This window comes from Poecilia reticulata, linkage group LG11 (assembly GCF_000633615.1).
Source record: "Poecilia reticulata strain Guanapo linkage group LG11, Guppy_female_1.0+MT, whole genome shotgun sequence".
Taxonomy (NCBI): Eukaryota; Metazoa; Chordata; class Actinopteri; order Cyprinodontiformes; family Poeciliidae; genus Poecilia; species Poecilia reticulata.
This window is the reverse complement of record NC_024341.1, coordinates 14,290,644-14,309,709: the sequence shown is the minus strand read 5'-3', so window position 1 is coordinate 14,309,709 and position 19,066 is coordinate 14,290,644. Positions and strand designations below refer to the sequence as shown.

The window sequence follows — 19,066 nt, the reverse complement described above, 5'->3', positions numbered from 1 at the left end:
TGTGTGTGTGTGAATGTGTGTGTGTGTGTGTGTGAGTATATATAGGGGTGAAGGATCTTCAGAACAAACTGGTCATGGCTTAAGAAGGAGATAATGGAAATAAAACATTTAAATATGTAAATATATATATATATATAGTGTCTGATTTATTTGATTCACAAATCAAATCATAAAGTAAATTTCAATAACCCAGTAAATAAAATTATATATTTATTTATATATAGCCTATATAAATTTATATAAAACACAAAACAAAAAAATTTTTGAAATTAAAAAAAATTTAAATATGTGAATTATTCTGTTATACCAAGTCAGATTTACACAAAATATGTCCATATTAAATACATTATACAGAAAATATAGTTTAATGCAGTATATGAAATCAACTTAAAATGAATAATTAAATATGTGCAATGAATATATAGCAACTACATAAATATTATATATAAATATTGTATTAATTTCTGATTTTAGCTAAATTAGTAAGAACAACAGTTGATGTGACCTGTTGATTTAGATTGAACTGCATGTTTAATTTCAAGATAATGATTTAACTTCATGCTGCTTTTTACACTTGAGGTCTGCTGAAACCTCGGCATCGGTTTTAAAAAGAGCAAAGCAAAGAACAAAAACACATGTAACAAAGTCCGTCAAGTTTTATTTTCTCTTTCATAAATAACACTGAACAAGCTTTGTACAGTGATAAATACTATTTATACACTGTAAAACTCTCTCTGTATTAAAAAATACAGCATATGTGTAATGCACTTGATACAGATGGGGAAGTATTGCATTCCATAGCACCGGACCGGACCGGTCTCTATGAAACATACTTCCCTCAGGAATCAGTTGTTGCATAACTAGATCTAAGTTAAGTAGAGCCCAGCTAGGAAGAACAAAAGCTTTATCTAAAATAAAAAATAACGAAATAAAATAAAATACCTCCACATAATCTTTTAAAGTCCCAGCTGAGAAAGAGACTATGCATGGTAATTGTTCACCCTCATTTCATTTATTTATCGTTTTGGGGAACACAACACGTTCTCACCACGCTTTTCTAACAAACTGGCGTGAAAAAATATCCTAAACGTACCAGACTGAGAGGTTGGAGATGTTCATGCAACAGCAGTGAGAAGCTAAATCGTTTGTAGGCGATCGAATAGTTTTCGGGGCTCTCCCGAAGCTACAAACGCTCACATTTTTGTTCAGGTCCTCAACAGAACATCAGAGGCAGCAGGAGGTTAAAAAAAAAAAAAAAAAAAGGCAGGTTGAACACAAACGAGTCAAACACAGATCGACTAACAACTCAGACGCGACGTTTGAAACATCTTCAACAGTGAGACTGAACAGTTCCAGGTTCACTTGGCTCAACGTATTACAGATATATGTTTTTATTCCCTTTGTTGTTTTGTTTTTTTTTTGTCATTTTTGCTTTTTAGTGTCAAATAGTATTGCTAAATTCCAACGGGAAGGGGCCTTCAAAGAAACATTTCACAAAAACGGAGAAATAAAGAGATTATCAGAAGATGGAATGTGTTTTCGGTAGAGATGTGCCGATCAGGTTTTTTCCTGCCAATAGCGATACCGATCACCCATAAGGGCCGATCACCGATACAATCACATAATTATTTATTTTTTATCATAAACACTAACGGTTACATTATGTGGAAAAAGGAACCATGAATTCACCTTAATTTAGACAAAAACTTGGTTTTAATAACTTTTTCCAAGAAGAAAACTAAACAAAACAGGCATTGTGCAAATTGCACTGCTATCAGTAATACTATCTTTAACAGACTGATAACATATGAAGGCTCTGAAGAGGCTAAATAATGCAAAGAGCAAAAATAAAACCTCTCAACATTGCCAAAAAAATTCAAGTATAAAACTTAACATTCAAAGGCAAATACAGGTTCCATTACAATAAACAATTCAGTTACTGAATGAAAACTTCCTGATAGCATGGCGGCTAGCTGATTACTGGTAGTTCTGATTGGCTGTTTCTGACTGAGCGGAGTAATTATGCAGAGCAGGGAGGAGACTGATTATTTTTTTAGAGATTATCTGTCACATGTTAGGACAGCGAAAGTTTTAATACGTATGTAAAATGTATTTTTTTAGGTTAGATGCTGCAGCTTTAAGCAGAGGTTCGGTGTGAGAGTCACTACCAGGTGGAGCAGAAGCGGCGCTCCGTCTGTGAAATATTACTACCCGTAGCACGTAGCAGCGGTTCAACAGCGAGAGCAGAACCAGCGTCTTACATCGCAGCTTGAAGACTTAAATAATTTTGCGGGTTATTTGTTTAGCTTTCTGACCGTCATGCTAACCCGGGTGAGTGTTTGTAGCTGTGCGCTGCTTTACCTGCTATCTGATCCTCATTATGTCTTTTTTACTGCAGTGAGCCTCGATGTAGCCAAACTCTGTCAAGTATGGTATTGTTTTGATGTTGCATTAGCTTCGTTGTGTTGATGCATTTTGACGTGCTTCAATTTTCCACCGCAACACGCAAACTTCCCCATTCACTCAGTGCGTTATAGCTCCACATCGCTTAGGATTTGTTGCTGCGCGTTTGCGCAGTGTGAAGGAAAGAGCTGCACAGGAAGGCTGCGAAATGAAATGCAGGTGATCGGTATCGGCAACAAGAGCCAATGATCGCCGATCACCGATCATGCACTTTTTCACGAAAATCGGCCGATTATGATCGATGACGGATCGATCGGCACACCTCTAGTTTTCGGACAAACATCAATTCTGGATTTCAGCTGAAACGTTTGTAGAGAAACAAAAGAAAATAAAAAATAAAATAAAACGAAAACTGTGGGGAGAAAAGAAAAACAAAGCTCATCAGCCAAGGTTAGACAACAGGTTTCCTGAAAAACAAGATGGATGTTTTAGACAGAAGCCCTTATTATTCCTCAACCAGACTTTGTCTGAGGAGCAGCATCGTAAGAAATGTAAAAACAAACCACAGAATCACATTCATCACTTAGAGTCCACGTTGTGTTTGATTGTCAGCTTCTGAGACTTTTAACCAACCAAACCCGTCCAAAGTTAAACACACCTTTACGAAAATATTGGCGGTCGGCTTCAGCGGACTACGTGAGGAAATCTACGGCAACGAGAACCTTGTTGATCGACGCGGAAGTAGGTAAATAAAGTTGTTCATCTATGGCACAGAAAAATAAAAGGGTCTATTTTTGCTTTACTTTCATTCCATAAAAGAAACGAAGCTGACTCGGGTTTGGGTTACTTTGTGATTAGTTTGGTTTCAGCATTGAATGCAACATTCACACTCTTTCGTTAATCTTTAATGATCTATTGCACGGATTTGTGAACGTCAAAGAAAAAGTATTTACAGGCGCAGCTCGAGAAATTCAAATATAAATAAAAGTTCATCTAGGTGATTCAGTCCACAATTAAACTTGGGTGTGGGTTTATATTTCAAGTATTTGTGAGCTTATAGCTAATAAAAATACAAAGTTCGGTCACTCCATGAACTAAAATTTTATGTAATACTTACAAAAACAATTTTTTTTAATTTAATGCAGAAATGTTTTGGCCCATGCAGCTATAGAGAAGCAGGCCAAGTTGATAGTAGTCCAAGAGTGCTGAATCCAAGAATAAGTAAAAGAAAGCTTAGTGGAAGGAAAAACCGTGGTAGAAAAAGGTGCACAAGCAACAGGAAGATACACAGCCTTAGGAGGATTTTAAAGCAAGACCCATTCTTGAGTTTGAACGTATATAAAAAAAAAAGTAGAAATATTAACCTGCTAAAAGGTATGTCACTTCTAGACTGTGGCTTCGTTACTTCATTGAAGTGGCATGAAGGTAAATCAAGCTTTTTCTGACCAATCAAGCTCAGTGACTTCATGGTTATTGGTCCAGGAAATGGTACTTTTAATCCAAAATGCATGTTTTTCCACCACACATTTTCCTTCCACTCAACTTTCCAGTAATATGCTTGGTTAGCGCAAAAACAAAGCATTTCTGCTTTGTTTTCGATTCCTCAAATGTAAATTCAGCACATTTCTAGTAAACTGAATTTGAAGTATTCATTAGCTGTAAGCCATAATAACAAAGATAAACACTTGAAATATAACACTAAAGTGTGAAAATTCCTTTGTTAATTTAATTACTGAAATACATTATTTCTTTCAATGTTTTTCTAATTTTTCTTTTTTTTTTTTGTTTCTCCCAATCGCACAGTCAAAAGTAAACTAAGATGTAAAATCAAACCCTAGGATTTTCCAGGAAAAACCTGACCCAGTGCTTCCAACGCCGGAATCACTTCCCTGGCTTCATACCTCGCCTAAACTTCCTGGAAGAGGCGTTCCTGAGTGTCCTGCTGCGAAAGCTGCTCCTGTTCCGGCAGCTCAGAACAAAACTAATAAACCAGCAAAAAGAGCTTGGAGACTTCTCGAAACGAGGGCACTTTAAAAAGAACGAACGGCTAAAGCGAAAAGATTTCAAAGTATTCATAATGCCCTTGTTAGTAAACTGTAAATGAGCAACCGGGTGTGGATAAAGTCACCTGAAACGAAACAGAACCGCATGAAGTAAAGGTGCATAGGTCGGCAACAGAAAGTCGATTCCTTGGTTCTCTAGAAAGCTCCGGATTGCACATTCATAATAACACCAGGCGGCCGGTGAGGCTTGTTTTGCCTCACGTCTGATATTTCTGAAAGTCATTGTTTCATTGACATCTCCTGTAACAGCAGATATTACGAGGTACCTAAAGAAACTTAACTCATAAAACGTATTAGGATGACAAACCACAAAAAGGATTTCTCTCTGCACCATTCCTTATCAAAGGGTGCGTGGTCCCAACATGTCGACAACAGAAACCGCAGAACCAAGACACTTTCAGGGTTTCCCTCCGAACGTGACGTCATGAAGGATAAATGGTAAACTTTGCCACCAGTACGCTCTGGACTCCAGAACTCAGTGGGCTCCTTCTTAAGCTGTCCGGTCTTAAAAGCCGAGTCTTCTGGTCCGTGGAGCTAACCGGAGTCTCTGGTCGTCACACCACGTTGATGCAGTTTCCGCCGCCGCCGGCCGCCGCCCTCTTGCTGCAGTACGAGAAGCTGCTGTGATTGGTGGAGGAGCCATTCATGTGCGATGACTTGAGCTCCATCTGGCAGGCAGCGATGGCAGCGTTCAGCTCAACCTGAGCTCTGTGGACCACGTAGAACATCAGCCCAATGCTGATGATGATCTGTGGGGACAAGCAACGCAGCACGAGCTCATTTTTGGGTTTGTATCGTTTTAGGGTGTCTTGTATGCTCTGTTCGACTGGGGAACAAAAATTGCAACATTTGCTACATTTTCAGCTAGTCTGGTTTTCTTGAACTGTGTCAAACCAATTAAACCCTTTGAAAAACCTATTCCCTTCCTTGCCTGTGGTGGCGCTGCATCAAGAACCGATGAAGGAAACGACACGAGAACTTCTGAGCGTAACTTCCTTCTTCATGAAACATCAACAAAAATTGAGTGGCGTCAAATTTTAGCAGTTGTAGGATTTCCCTTTTTTTTTTCCCCTCTCGCTAGGACTAGATACACAGGTTTGCTTTGGTTATATTTACCCAGAATATAACCAAATGAATTCTTGGTAAGATAGGAGTATTTGATCAGGTAACGGGTAAGTATGGTGGGTTATGCTTCCATATGGTGTAAGACATACAAAATAAATATGTTTTAATTTTTCAGCTGCTGTAAGAGTCCTGCAGAAGCCCACGGCATCACACCGTGTACACCGACCTGGCAAAGAACAGACTGCCTGACCCTCAGTAATGACCATAATGATTAATCAGCCCATTTCATAAACTAAGACCTGCAGTGACCCAAATGCAGCTCAGCAGCCCATGTCATGAGGGAACATTTAATTAATGTATTTATAATGCATGAGCTGGACTGGAAGTAACAACTTAGCAAAGCAACTTCATAAGTGACCAGACAAACATGTCTGGATTTATTAGTCTTTCTGGACAAAATATTAGGTTGCAGGTTTTATTTACTAAAAATGCTGCCCAAATATTTCTAAAGTATTTAGGTGAGCTTTCAACTTTTGTTTCTATCATTCTCAACTCCAGTGACATCGTTTTAAATGCATCTGAAGGTCAAACGGTTAATTTGATTTAGTAAACATTGGGTTTAAAAGAAAAAGTTTTCTTCACATCTACCACTAGTTTTAGATAATTAATGAATAAATGTTGACCTACTTTACCAGAAAAACAAAAAGTTGGAGCAAGTGTTTTCATCCATCTAGCACTACTCTCTCAATTTATTTGCACTCAAACAATTTTTTTTTTTTTGTATTTTAATGTCATGACAAAATCCCAACTAAAATAAAAGGATATAATTAGTTTATAAAGCTAAATAAAATGTCTGAATTTCAGCTATTGCTCTCTGTCATTTTTGCATTGTTTTTTATGGAGCTTACTAAATTTGTGTTCTAAGGTAGTTAATTACATGCCACTTTTACAGCACCCATTTTTGCATACTGTAATCCCAGACAAAGTATAAAGGTCCACGCCTGAGCTATAAATACAGTCAACACTGACTCATGTCAAAATGAGGTCCACCTACAGCCTCGACATTGAATTCATCCCCGCTGCTCACTGGGCTCCGTTTTCTTTTTTCAAAGTCGTGTATTGGCTGCTTAGTTCACTTAATGTGTCATTTCTTTCCATTTATTAAAACTATTTTTACGCTTGCAGACATGCAGTTTAACTGCAGTTTGCATCAGAATTACATTTTTGTTTCGAAAACAGCTGGATGAAACTGATTCAGTTAATATCTGTAGTGTGGGATTTCTTATTCTGTTAAAACTGAGTGTAGTGCGGCTGTAGACATGCGTTATGAAGCATCCAAATCCAATTTTAATATTTAAGGACATATTTCCAATGGGCTGAATTAAGTTAGAACTCGGCAGCAGGTGTGCTTTGGTGTCAAGCCAAATTAAAAAACAGGAGCCAATAATAGGAGAAATTTGACTGCAGAGCAACAATTTAAACCTACACTTCTTGGAAAGGTGTGTGTGTCTTATGAAAATGCTACATGTCATTTTGAGGGTGTGGCTCCCTGCCCTCACTAACAAGCGTCACCTGTTTTCCCCAAGTGCATTATTAAACGTTCGAGCAAAGTGCACATTACATGACACTATGTTTGTTCAACAGTGCTCATACCAGGTATGTTGTTGCAGTGTGAAGCTGCCACCAAGGCCGACCAATGCTTATCTATCGTTACACAGGCCCAAACCCTGCAGATGAAGCTGAATCACACACTGGCCTTTACAAAAAAAAAAGCAACAGTGAGCATGAAATAACTCCGAGTGGGACTTGAAAAAACAGTCTCTGAGTTATTGAGAAAACTGCATAAGTACAAGAGAATAGGAACTAGAAGAAAGCTGAGCATCTGCTGTCACTAGAAGGTTGTTCCTTCGGGCACTGTGAGCTTTTGGATTTGTTCTGATACAGCTGATCTAATGTACTAGCAGAACTTAAACACGTCACTGAACCGCAGCTAGTGGAAAAACCTCCCTGGTCGGATTATTTTTGACACAATGCCAGTTCGTTGTTGTGTGTCAGCTGCTGCAAAGACTCTATAAAGTGTTTATTTTAAGGGGTTTAATATAGAAATCGAGAAATTGGAAGAAGGAAAACAAGATTTGCTGGTGCAACCCGGGTCGTCCATGTTTGACCTTTGGACATTTCTAGGAGAACTCTGAATATACATTAAGTGGATCTGTGCTTCAAGGCATAAAGTCAGCTGAAACCCAGTTCCCTATTTTATATACAAGTCACTCATTATTATTCATAAATTCAGCTCTAACATTTCTCGGCTACTCGCATACACATGCGAGTAGCTTGACATCGTATTCATCCGTCTCACCTGCAGGCTGAACACAAAGTAGCCGCTGATGCTCTGCTCGGCGATGACGTCCTCCATGGTGCGCAGGGTGGTGCCCAGGTACGAATTGAGGAGCTGTGTGGGCAACAAACCCACGGAGGAGGCCACCAGGTAGTTTGGCAAGGACACATCTGTGATCTGAAGGCAGAAACAGAGACTTTACCACGCTCAAAAAAGAGAAAGAGTAAAAAAAAATATGGCAGCACTTCGGAGCAGAAATGAGAACCGTTTGCATATGTATATTTTCGTGCCATGAATTATCACTTTAAATTTCAAGGAACAGAAGTGGACACAGTCTCCGGTGGTTAAATAAATGTCTGTTTATTACAGAACCATGTTGTCACAGAGAACAACACATTAATTTAGAAGGAAAAAGCTACTGCTAAGAATTATTTAGTTGTTGGTACCTCCCACTACTTGCTTAAATCTAATGAAACAAACTTTTTTATTTATTACTTCTAAATGTCTGCTTCTAGTTATCAAGAACTTTATAACAAGCATTAGACATCATTTGCACACTAGTCAGGAAAATCCTTTTTCTTTCAACTGAGACTGTGGTCAGATTAGATCGCAGCCAGGCTGTCCTGCAGCAAACACTGCGTAATGATGCATAAAGAAAAGCACAATACAAATAAATTTGTTCTAACAAATTTAAACCAGGGACCTGCATCCATCTGTCTGAGTGTGTGTGGAGTTAAAACTAGGGTGCTTTTTATGCAAAATACGGTTTTAAAAGTGCTTTTGCCAAAAGGAAAAAAACTGAAGCTGCTTCTTATACATATTTAGAAAAATACAATTAGTCAATATGATTGAATACCGTTTTTTATTAAGTAAGGAAAACCAGCTGTGTCACCAACTGAATATTAATTAGGTAATTTCTTACAGAAGTGATAATATATACCCTTGATACAGGGTTAATTAAAGAGTTTGCATCTGCAACATTAGAATAAGACAAGAAGACACAGATTAGATTCACCCTCCAATCTCTTTCTTCTTGCACTCCAGCAATAATAATAAAAAAAAAAAAAAAACAGAACTCAAATCATTATCTGCATAGTTTCATCTGATAGCATCTACTTCAGTTAGCTGATGAAACTACGCTCTTAGGGTTGCCACAATATTATGTAATTCGTGTCACAATAAGAAAATCAGATCTTGGTTATGCTGGCAAAACAAACGCCAACGATATGGTGTAACTTCCACGTCCTAAACACACGTCAGCGCAGATTCTGCTCGGCGCCTCGTTTCTCGTCTGGGCCGCCTAAATATAAACAAACGTCTGTGTTTGTGTCACCCTTGATCCCTTGATTAAGTGATGACATAAGCCGCAGCGTGACAGCGTGTGGATGTGACCTTGGCTCGGCGTGCACTTTGTCCAGACTGTGGCTGATAGCGGGGCCGGAGGAGAATACGGCTCGATGCAGCCTGCGCCAAAGCGCTATCGAGGCGTTCGAATACAAATGCTGGATCCACCCAAGCGTCTCGACGCAAAGATGAATCCCAAACCATCCTTCGTTTAAAAAAATAAAAATAAAAATCCCAGACTTGCCTTTTCCACAGTTCTAATACATTATTTAAACAGACATAATAAAATCTGGAAATACAATTATTTACCATATTTTTTTATTTTACATACTTATCTACACCTGAAAAAAAGTGAAAACAATTTCCACAACTTTCCTGACTTTTTCAAACCGCGTAGGAGTCAGTAGCTTTCCAAAACATAACTGATGTTTTCTCTTGATGCTTTTCACTAAAAGATCTTGACTATGTGCAGCCATGACACATCCAACCAGTAACATGTAAAAAAAAAAAGAAAAAAAAGCTTTCAGCAGAAATCATCCCTGACTTTTAAAGTGCCTCCGCCTGTCAGGCGTCTTGCTTATATGCGGCTATCTGGCGTTCATCTAGGGGAGAGCTCATCGTTGGTATTTTTATAACCGTGCAGACAATTCCCACTGAACCTCCTACTTGCTTCTGCAAGGCTCTACATCAAGATGATCTGCAAAACCGAGAAATAAAAAAAATAAAAAACCACTCCATCCTGTTTGACCTGATTCATTCAGATAAGCAGCTGCGCAGGTCTGACTCTGTGCTCATAAACAAAACTGTAAGTAGGCAAATCTTAACTATAGAAGCACGTTAGCTTCAGCTGTAATGAAATTGTTTGTCTGGATACACGCATAACCCCATGTTTTCTCGTACAGATGAGTGTATAAATGAAAGTAATGGGTGTCCTTATTCCTTTATTAGCTCATTATGAAAATGGATGATGCTCTGGGTAATAGAAGCATGCTTAAACAGCTGATTTTGTCCACTTTGTCTTAGCAAACATTTTTTTTCTTTTTCCCCCAGAGCTGTCCCATCGTTTTGCTAACTGCTGCAGTCTCTGGGTCGTTTTAGGTTACCAACTATAATGTGGCACCATCTACTTCAGCAGAAACAAGCAGGGGGCACGCTGAAATGTAGCCTCGCTCGCAGAAAGTGCTTACCGAGGCCAGAACTCCACCGCGATGAGTCCGTACGAGCCGAGATGTTGCCACTCATGGCTGCTCGCCCTGTGTACTGTTGAGGGTATGATTGTTGGGAAACAGTTAGCAGCTCGGCTTAGTAATGAGCCTCCTGGTGGGATAAATTATAACAAGACAGCGAGACTCTGAGGAAGGGCTGAAAGCCCCGCTGGACTGGAAGGTGAAAATACTGCCGAGGAAGCAGGTGGAGCAGGGGATTCATCTTATTAACCTTCATCTAGCAGGACCTGATGAAGTCCCTGGTGAAAGCTTCACTGTGTACAACTGTGTGCAGCTGGAAGTAAAGCGCTAGTTTCACACAGCTGAGTTTGTTTTTTCACGAGACAATAAGTCTGGTCCATTCTTATGTGCATCCTCAACACTGTCCCCGCTAAAACAGTCCAATCTAAAGCAGACACAGGCGGTACATTGGGACAAATGCAGAACCGTTTGACTCGTTCGTAGTCGCTGTATGTTGTACACATCTTAGAAATGTGTCAAGTAGGTGCACAAATATGGAGAATCAGTTACATTTCCTTTTGACTGTGTCAGGATACTCCCTTTTCTTTTTGTTGATAAATGCATTATCTGGTTTATGGGTTCGTTTTTAGCTTTCTGTGAGTGAATGTATGCGTACCAAAACAACCCAGTTTCGGTTGATATTAAACTGGATCTGAACCTGATTAAAGGATTGAATTTCAGCGGGATAAACTGTGTCAATTTGAAGGTAGTTTGGACAAAAAGAAACAAAGGGGAATTTTTGTTACCACATTTTGCAAACCAGTGCCAAATATGGAGGTAAATGTGGCATCCTATAAAGCAGGAGTGTCAAACTCATTTTAGTTTTGGGCCAAATCAAGATCATAAATGCTTTTAAAGAGTGCCAGAATGTATTGATAAAACCCGTTCGCAAACTGTTAAAATTAAATCATATTTAACATCTTTTCAGTCCCCCAAGGATTTCACCATTGTTTTGTGAATTTTTTGCAATAGAAATCAAAGTGTCTGTGGTAACTGATTTGGAAATATTTATGACGGTAAATGCATCACTGTGTATAGATCATGGACTGTTATCTGACATCAATTAAGGCTGAGGCAGCTGTTTAGTACAAGTAAGAAAGTTTTTGACAATTTTTGTGGAACATCTGCTATAAACTACCAATTACGTGATGGTGCAAAAAAGTGTGGGGATTTGTTGATTTTGCATGAATTTTATAATAATTTGTAAGAAACTGGAGAGACTGATTGATTTAATTTGGCTGCAAACAGAAAAACTGCACTGATTTGACTGATAACATAATATTTAAGCACATTTTGTGTTCAGTCTAGAACTTAGAGGACCACATAAAAAGCTGTGGCGGGCTGGATTTGGCCCACAGGCCTCAAGCTTGACACATGCTATAAAAGGAACAATCTGAAAATGTCATGACAAAGGCTGATGCACAAAGACGTTTTTAAAGACACAAAGCTGCGACAACGTAACTAAACAAAGGGGCGATTAAAAATGCAAAGTGACAACCAACAAATTACCACAAGGAGCATTCCAATAAGCTCTTCTCCTCTATTTTCCAAAACAAACTGACCTGAAGGAAGTTAATAATGCAAACCAGAGTGACAGGAGCAGAGCAACACGGTGCATAATGTCTGTCTCTTTAACACCTCACCATCACCTCTGCAGAGCCAAACCCAGGAGTTAATGCAGCGTCCAAGGTTAAAGCGTCACGCGGGTTACTCTGACAGGACAGGGCCAAATCAACCTTTGCTATGCGGAGAGTATCGCAACCGCTCAGCCTTCACATTAAGAAAACACATAAATCACATGGCTTTTTTTTTTTTTTTGCCACGCAGGCAAAAGAAAGCCATCTGCTTGATTCCTGTGATACGATTGCAGCAACATAGCAAATAAAATTTTAAATGTGTTTGCTCTTTAAAATAAATAATTTAGTTTTTTTTTTTTTTTTTGTAAATATATCCATAAGCTCACTAGTCATCTCTAATGTCAGTGTAATCAGTGAAATGTGAGATGCTTCTAAAAGATTCCCCGAAGCACAAGGTTTAACAGCTTACTATATCTGCAGGTTGGGATGATCTCATGTCAAACTGAAACTGGAAACATCTAAAGTACAAGTCCACAACAATAAAGCAAAGACGTTGTTTTATTTAAAGCACATGAGGGTAGAAAAGACGTCAATAGTTATTTAATGGTGCTGTGGTATTCTGTTTTCCAAATGCTGTATTTTAATTCCCATCACGGCCAAACTGAGAGAAATGTGGAAATCTGGAAATCAACAACTTCTAAGTTGGTGTAAGAGTGTGTATCTTGGAGCTAAAGCTGGGAGCAAAATGTAATTCAAATTAAATACAAAATATTTCTAAGAAATCAATCATCCAGAAAGCTGAAACTGGTTTTGCATCCCACAATTACAGCTCTTGTGGAAACAGACGTAATGTTTCTTTTTTCTTTTCCCCCTGCTGTTTCCTTTATGCTGTAAGCTATAAATGACTTTCAAGCTCACCAATTTGCATCCACTTTTAAACATTGTGTGCCAGGGTGGTTGACTGCAAGAGTTTTACTACTTCATATAACCAGTAAGGGAGGCTTTATAGAGTGTTTAGATACACACCAGCTTTAGCATTCATGCGGCTTCTGCTTTAAAATTCAACGTTTGCAAAAAGGAGCCATTTTTGTGATAGGTTAACGCCGTCAAAAAGGCGTAAACATTCATGGAGCTGTTTCACTGCTAACCATCTGCTCTTATTTGACTCAGCTGAAATGTGAGACAAACATGTCATTCAGTTAAAGTGACATTTCTTGGAAAGACGCTGTTGATAATGTGATACTAGCTTTCCCAGAAGAGATGCTCACAATTCTAACAAGTGAGGAATGTCTCTTTCTGGAAAACATTGAGTTTAAAATACCTTACAATATTATTCATACCCCTTAGATTACCACATTTTGTTACTTTACAGCCTCAACTTTAATGTATTTTATTAGGATCTTATATGACAGTCCACCACAAAGTAGAAGACAATTACAAAGTGAAAGAAAATTATATGTTACATACATATAACACGTAGACTCTGATGCCTCTAATAAAATCAAGTACAACCGATTGCTTTCGGCAATCAGTTACCCAAACTGTGAACGTATCAGATAACTGTTTAATCTACTGTCTGAAAAGATAAAAGACTATGAAACAAATGTAAACCTACCATGGTATGACTGTTCCCCTAAAATGACAAGTCATTAAAGGAGAGCATTAATTAGAGAGGATCAACTATAGAGGTGAAGTTTGAAAGCTCGGGTTGGAGAATCTGCTAACATCACAACTATTAATCATGTACTCCACAAATCTGGCCTTTCTTTTCCAAACTATTGTTGAGAGAATGTCACAAGATCTCCAATCTGCTGAGCTCCACAAGACATGTAAAGGCTACAATAGAAATTCAGATCTTGCCAAATGATCTTAAGATTTACTTTCAAACAAAAAAAGTTTCTATGGCAGAAAACTAACATTGCACATCCCTATAAACGCACCGTGCCCATGGTGAAACATGGTGGTGGCAGCATCATGCTGCCACCACATGATGCAGGAAAACTATAAACCTAAACACACAGCCAAAGCCACAAAGGAATTGTTTGACCAAAGCAAATCCATGTGTTAGAAAGGCCTAGTCAAAGTCCTTGCATAAGTTCCACTGGGAATCTGTGGCAACATTTAAACTTTGAATCCGATCTTATTGAGCTTGAGCTATTTTCTCAAGAGGCATGGGCATAAATCTCAGTCCCTGAACAATTGGCCATAACACAAAAGACTTACAGATGTTGACTTAGACCCGTTTTAAGACTTTTATGTGTAATATTACATTGAAAAACAAATATAATCTTTTAAATTTAAACACAACTTTGTGATGGTGTACAAAAATTAAATCCTTTCTAAAATATATAAAAGTTAGTGTCTATAATACCAAACCTGAGAAGGCTTAAGGAGTCTGAATACAAGCCATTGTTCATATTAAAGATCTCACAATGCAACCTTATACAAGATTACATATACTTTGATAAAACTGAAAATAAAAACAGTGATATTCTTCAATGTACTAACAGATTTGTATAAGGCTTTTACTCTCTAGAGGGTAATCAGTGATCATAAATTATTTATACAGTGTATGAAGGTCAAGGTCTCAGGTTGAGTGTAGAAGGGCCGAGGACAGCAATATCCTGACGCTGTTTAGTTTTATCATTTAGCTTGATCAGATGTCTTTGTCTGGATCAAGTTTACATGTTCAGGGAAAAGTGGTTGGCGTACGTTGTGTCGGAGCACCGCTGAAATAAGGCGGAAAGTTCCTTTTCTCTGCGGGACGGCCTTATATTTCCAGCTAATGGACTCTTGTCCGCCTTGAGTGTGAAAGTAACATGAAAACGCCTGAGTTCAGTGTCCACTGCAGTTTAAATAGTAGTAACTGTTCCTGACTCAGTTCTGGCAAGATATAATTTCCCCTGAGTGTCAGCTGGCCCAGCAAGAAAGCATTTCCTTTCGCTTCTCTGCTAAAGGAAGAAGGCCACCAATTTAACAGACAGAACCAGGATGGGCCTGTTTCTAGAATCGAGGTGCACCAATGTCATCAAACATTGTGTGACGCTGTTTCTATGGTTAAAAGCAGGGATCAGAATTCTGTGGCGAGGTTTGTTCTCCAGTTTTTCTACAGTTCTGACCTGTGAATACCACAGATTTTAGCCAATTCTGGTATTTTTTTCTTTAAGAACCGTTATATAAGAAGATGTAAAAACAGTACTGAAAATGTAAGCCTTCTCACTGCTAGTGGTCAATTATTTATGTTAGAAGCAGAGGCCAAGTTACACTGTGAGTGAGAGAGAGTAGTCACTGTAAAATAGTTTTATCAAAACTATAAAACAAACACGATTATGGAGGTGGCATTTCAAACTTACTTTAGCGTCATATATAGCTGACAAATGCAGTTAGCATTAGAAATACAGCAGGCTTCACGTGCATTTTCCAGAGAATACTTGTTCAAAATGCTAATTCCAGCATTTTCCGTGACTGACGGGTTGAAAACTCAAACAAATCACCTTTGCTGCTATTTCAGCTTTCTGATATACGCTAAAACTTTTGCTCTCTCACCCTTATGCAGCTTAAATGTGTAGTACGCAAACATGTCTTGTCGAGGTATAGATCTTTTAAACAGCTTCTTACCGTTCCTCTGACCTCATTTTAAACACCTCATTACATGGAAAACAGTAAAATGTGAAAGTTCTTTCCTCAATTGCAACGTCGACACCAAAGAGTTTTGTTGTCAGTACAACCGATAGCACTTAGATAAGAGGCATTCACTGAAAAGAAAAAAAAATCTGATTTTTGGGTTTCTGATTATGCTGAAAAATCGAGTGATTCAAGTCACAAGTTTTTATTTAGTGCATCTCCATAGTTTATAGTCCATTTAATGAAAACACCATTTAATCTGTAAATACTAGGGGTAAGTGTCAGTGCACCCATAGTCTTCTTTAATGATACATAACAGAGCAACACCGCTTTAGCCTTCTCCACATCTCAGCTGGATGAGAAAATAATCCTGCACATTTCTCCTAGTTACAGGAAGGAAATTCAATCTTATTTTTTTATTATTTACATTATCTCTAGCTCTTTATTTCTGAAAGTACTGTGTACTACGTTGCAAGAGAATGCTGTAGGCTTGAAGCATTTAAATGCAGATTCAGTGAATAGTTTACTGGCAAAATTGCAAATCCTCCAACTCAAAGCAAGCAAAATAAAAGCATCTAAAATCTCCGTAATGTGGTTAAAAATACACAAAGGAGCATAAAATTTTAACAGTCGGATTAAAAACTGGTAATGACATTATGCCAAGTTACACTAATTGTTCATCAAAAATGAAATGCACTGTTTGATTATTAGCAGGTTCTGAACTACAACTACAAGTTTTCTTTAGCCATAAATGTGCATTTCTGTTTTTAGTGACTAAATAGGAGTTTTGTAGGGTTACAGGTGGCATACAGTAACTTTTTAACATATCTGACTTATGTTACTCAGTGAACAGTCACAAAAATATACAAAACTCTACACAATAAGCACTTAAAAACTACAATTAAAATTTGTTTTTATTTCATATCTTTGCTTAAGCCTTATATTTGTTTAGAAATATAAGCAACAACAAATATAAGCAATTCAAAATCCATTCAGGTTCCCTCCCCAAAGGTTTTTGTGTCGCCCAGTAAAAGGTTGGCACCCTGGATGGTCAGCCGAAATATTCATAGCAAAGATCACTGGAAACATGAGGAGAAAAAAACTGATTAATGATGTTTTATACTCACCGAAAAAACTGCATTTTGGAGTCCAAATGGTATGGGGGTGAGTCTTGCTAAGGCCACAATTTTGAGTCCGCTCCCTCCTTCCACTACTCGTATAACAGCACTGAGCTGGTCACTGTTCCCAACTTTATTCAGGACCCAGTCAGACAATAACCGCTTACACACTAGGTGTGCCACAAAGGTCCCTATTAAAACTCCCACCATAACCAGTCCCATGCCCAGTACGAATCCATAAAGGTAGCCCGCTGCCACATTCAGAACAATGTATCCCCATCCACATGGAAAGGAAACAATGATCAAACCAACTATGAAGAGCAAGGCTCCGACAAAGCTGTCCAGGCTCTCCACCCAGAGCAGGAGGTCCTTGAGGTACTGCCGCACCAGCGCGACTGAAGAGAAGCACACAGCGGTCAGGATGCAGGCCAGCAGGGCGCTCTTGAAGCAGAAGGTGGTGATGCAGCACGGGTGTCTGAACTCCCCGCTGCTGCTGAAGGATGTCCCCCCCGTGTCGCTGATAATATCGGGGTCTCCATCTGTCTTCCCAGCCCCGACCCCTCTCTCATCAAACGCGCTGCATATCAGGATGTCTATCTTATCACACTCCTCCGCGGCAGTCCTCTGCAGCCAGCGGTTCAGCTGTATCTGCGACTTGCCCAGTGCGTGCTTCACAAACTTGGTGAAGAGCTGCACGGTCGTGACCCCTGACATGTTGTGTGTCCCCCCTCCCCCGGGCCCCCCCCCTCAAATCACCTGTGGGGACCAGCAGCAGTGGGGCTCAGGTGACAGCTGGGATTGTACCCGGTTTGTTATTAAATCCAGCCTAAAAGGCTTTTCTGACGAAGAGTTCAGCAGTAGTACCGCACAGCTGTGCTGCTCTCACACCAACTGCCATTACAGGGTCGGGCTTTCGTCCGTCAGTGTTTATCTTGGGTAAACTAGCTGGGCGATATGCCAGTCCAGTGACTTTAAAAAGCAAGTTTTGCTGCGTCTGTGTCCGACACTCGCCATGTTCAGAGTCGTCATCCCTCAGCTCCGGGTAAAATCGAGTTAAAATGTGGAGAATGAACGAAGCTGGACGAACTTTTAATACTTCACCAGCTTTCCCATCCAGCCAGCCAACACGGAGACAGGCGCAAATCACTGCGGGGCTAACTTACTGCCAACGTTAGCTAACCAAAACGGTTAATGGATAAAGTCCAACCTTTGCATTTCAGAGATAAAACCGCAGGATCCTCAGCCTGAACGAAAAATCGAAGCCTCTTCAAGAGACATAAAAAAAACTGTTTGTCCTTTCCGCTGCCTGCTGCTCAGCCGTTTGTTTGTCCCGTCTCCTTCCCTATCCGATGGATGCTGCTGTCGCTGTTACAGCTATTCATACCGACCACTGTTTGTGTCCCAGAATGCCAAGTAACCCCAGCCCATTCTGAACCAACCACAGAACTGCAAAAGGTATCGCGATATTCCATGGAGTTTCAGCACAAGTCTAGTGTTTGTTCAGAGCGTAGACACGAATACGGTTCAGAGTAGATTGGATTCGTTTCGAAAAAGGACACGCCAGCGCGTCCGCCATATTGTGAAAGGCAAGTTTATTGAGTTTTTATCTATTTTAGTTTTCTGGCATTTGATCATTTTAAGCAGATATGGAAATTGAAGTTCTCTGAAAATCAGAAGGTCTCAGGTTTACTTAAAATTACGTGACAAAACATTATGACTTGTAGCAGATTTTAATTAAAATTGTTGCTTTTAGTATAATATAAAATACTTAAATGCATCTAAACCTTGTATAATTTGCCTTTAAAATATACCAATCCACCACTTTTGTTCTATGTTGCATAAATTAGAAGTGAGTTAGTTCAGCAGATAATTTGTTTAATTAAAAAATAATAATTAAAAGGTAAATATGAAAACCTTAATTCTATTTTTGAGACGTAAAACTACAGAAAATGACAGGAATCGTCACAATTATTATTATTATTAAGTTGAATCTGCTTATGGAATATGCTTTTCAATAATCTAATTACTAATCAAACTTATCAAAATTTTAGTTCAGTTATTTAATTTACTGTACAGATTGAAATAAAAAAATGCTTGCTCTGCCAATTCATTCCAATTTTATATCTGTACAACAGGCAGGCTACTTAGTTAGCTTGACCTAAAACTAATGTGCATGTGATTCCCAAAAATGCCACTCACAAAATGGTGACAGGACTAATGCATAATACGCATTTCAGTACATACCTTGGTCCTCCGTGTACCAAGGAATTTAGAAGTTGTCATGTGGCCACACCAAAGCAGTCATGGC

The 19,066-nt window shown here is 38.9% G+C and overlaps 1 protein-coding gene across 1 annotated transcript; it reads right to left on the bottom strand.

The window, feature by feature from the left end:
- Positions 1 to 4,175: 4,175 nt before the first annotated feature.
- tmem64 (transmembrane protein 64) lies at positions 4,176 to 18,172 on the bottom strand. The gene is made up of 3 exons (XM_008422021.2): positions 16,768 to 18,172; positions 7,891 to 8,046; positions 4,176 to 5,215 (listed from the first exon to the last, which is right to left on the bottom strand). Exons 1-3 carry the CDS (start codon positions 17,470 to 17,472, stop codon positions 5,021 to 5,023), a joined length of 1,056 nt encoding a protein of 351 aa, XP_008420243.1. The 5' UTR covers positions 17,473 to 18,172; the 3' UTR covers positions 4,176 to 5,020.
- Between the last annotated feature and the right edge of the window lie 894 nt (positions 18,173 to 19,066).

What these genes read in the sequence shown, in the direction of transcription:
- tmem64 (XM_008422021.2), bottom strand. Translation starts at nt 17,472, where the DNA reads ATGTCAGGGGTCACGACCGTGCAGCTCTTCACCAAGTTTGTGAAGCAC. An exon ending in TCCAAAATGCAGTTTTTTCG is followed by an intron (nt 8,047 to 16,767) that starts GTGAGTATAAAA and finishes TTCTGCCTTCAG; the next exon opens with ATCACAGATGTGTCCTTGCC. An exon ending in ACTTTGTGTTCAGCCTGCAG is followed by an intron (nt 5,216 to 7,890) that starts GTGAGACGGATG and finishes TTGTCCCCACAG; the next exon opens with ATCATCATCAGCATTGGGCT.